Genomic DNA, 1051 nt, shown 5'->3' with positions numbered 1-1051 from the left:
TTTTTTTTTTTTCAGGTTTAAAAAATATATTATTTGTTGGTATTGATTATACATATATTTGGCTATAGATTGTATACCATGGCAGGACACTACATCACTCCAGGTGGCAGTAAAATTCCAAAGCAGGCTTTTCTTTACAAGTAATGACAGATGAAGAACAAATAAGGAATTCAGAATTGAAATGAATAAATGCTTACTTGTAACTCTTGACATATAGCCTATTGAATCAGCAAATTCTTCCTGTGACCTGCAGGCACATCAAACATGACGGCAGTGATGTAAAGACAAAAAAACACTTGTTCTTGAGTCTTGTTGGACATTATGTTTCATGTGTCCGGAAAATGCTCCCCCTTTTTGCTCAAACACACCTGATAAGAGATATTATGATTCTCCAAAAACAAAACCTTTATTCATACAAACATATTTCAGTCAACACATCCTATTCCTATAAAGTGCAAAATACTGCATCCCAGCACACATGACACAACAATGCACTATTCATAAATGTGTCTCTCAGTATCTGGTTGACATGATTGTGCATGAATTGTGGTAAAACTTTATGCCTGTGGTTAAAACAAGATGTTCATGCACTGAGTAGCTGACTTGTAGTTTGTGCCCTCATGTAATCAAAAGAACAATGAGAAGGTCAAAGGTCTGGACTCTCAGGAGGTTTTGCCCTGGCATGAGCGTGGGTTTCACAGTATAGCTCATCATCTATAAAGTAATATCCTTTCTGCTTTAGGTTTTCTTCACATTCAGCACACACAAAACAGTCCGGATGACGAAACTTATCCTGAACCTTCACAACCGTCCCACTGAGAAAACAGACAGACAGAACCAATCAGAGATATCCATAGAGATAAATTTAACGTTCTTAATTCCTGAATAAAAATGAACTTCCAGTGGCCTGACTTACATTATGCCGTTACCACACTTATCACACATTGGTAGCTTGTGCAAGTTCCCCACAGGAGCAGATGACTTGGTCGTAGGGGCACGGACTTTCCTTGTCACTAATGGACGTGTACCTGCCAATCAAAAAGATCTGAAT

The 1051-nt window shown here is 38.1% G+C and overlaps 2 protein-coding genes across 2 annotated transcripts in view; both read right to left on the bottom strand.

Moving 5' to 3' along the window:
- Positions 1–213, bottom strand: part of LOC107577660 (nuclear mitotic apparatus protein 1-like) — a 2258-nt gene extending 2045 nt beyond the window's left edge. The window contains exon 1 of the mRNA XM_016263711.1: positions 198–213. Within this exon, the coding sequence (XP_016119197.1) occupies positions 198–213 (16 nt within the window). The remainder of the gene's footprint in view (positions 1–197) is intronic.
- A 142-nt stretch (positions 214–355) lies between these two features.
- The window catches only part of LOC107577659 (PDZ and LIM domain protein 3-like), a gene marked incomplete at its 5' end in the record, with an annotated part of 21858 nt that continues 21162 nt past the window's right edge, over positions 356–1051 (bottom strand). The window contains 2 exons of the mRNA XM_016263710.1: positions 356–815; positions 917–1028. Of these exons, the coding sequence (XP_016119196.1) occupies positions 647–815; positions 917–1028 (281 nt within the window). The remainder of the gene's footprint in view (positions 816–916; positions 1029–1051) is intronic.

Source organism: Sinocyclocheilus grahami, unplaced genomic scaffold (genome assembly GCF_001515645.1).
Source record: "Sinocyclocheilus grahami isolate Dianchi unplaced genomic scaffold, SAMN03320097.WGS_v1.1 scaffold6775.1, whole genome shotgun sequence".
Lineage (NCBI taxonomy): Eukaryota > Metazoa > Chordata > Actinopteri > Cypriniformes > Cyprinidae > Sinocyclocheilus > Sinocyclocheilus grahami.
This window is presented reverse-complemented; position numbering and strand designations above follow the sequence as displayed.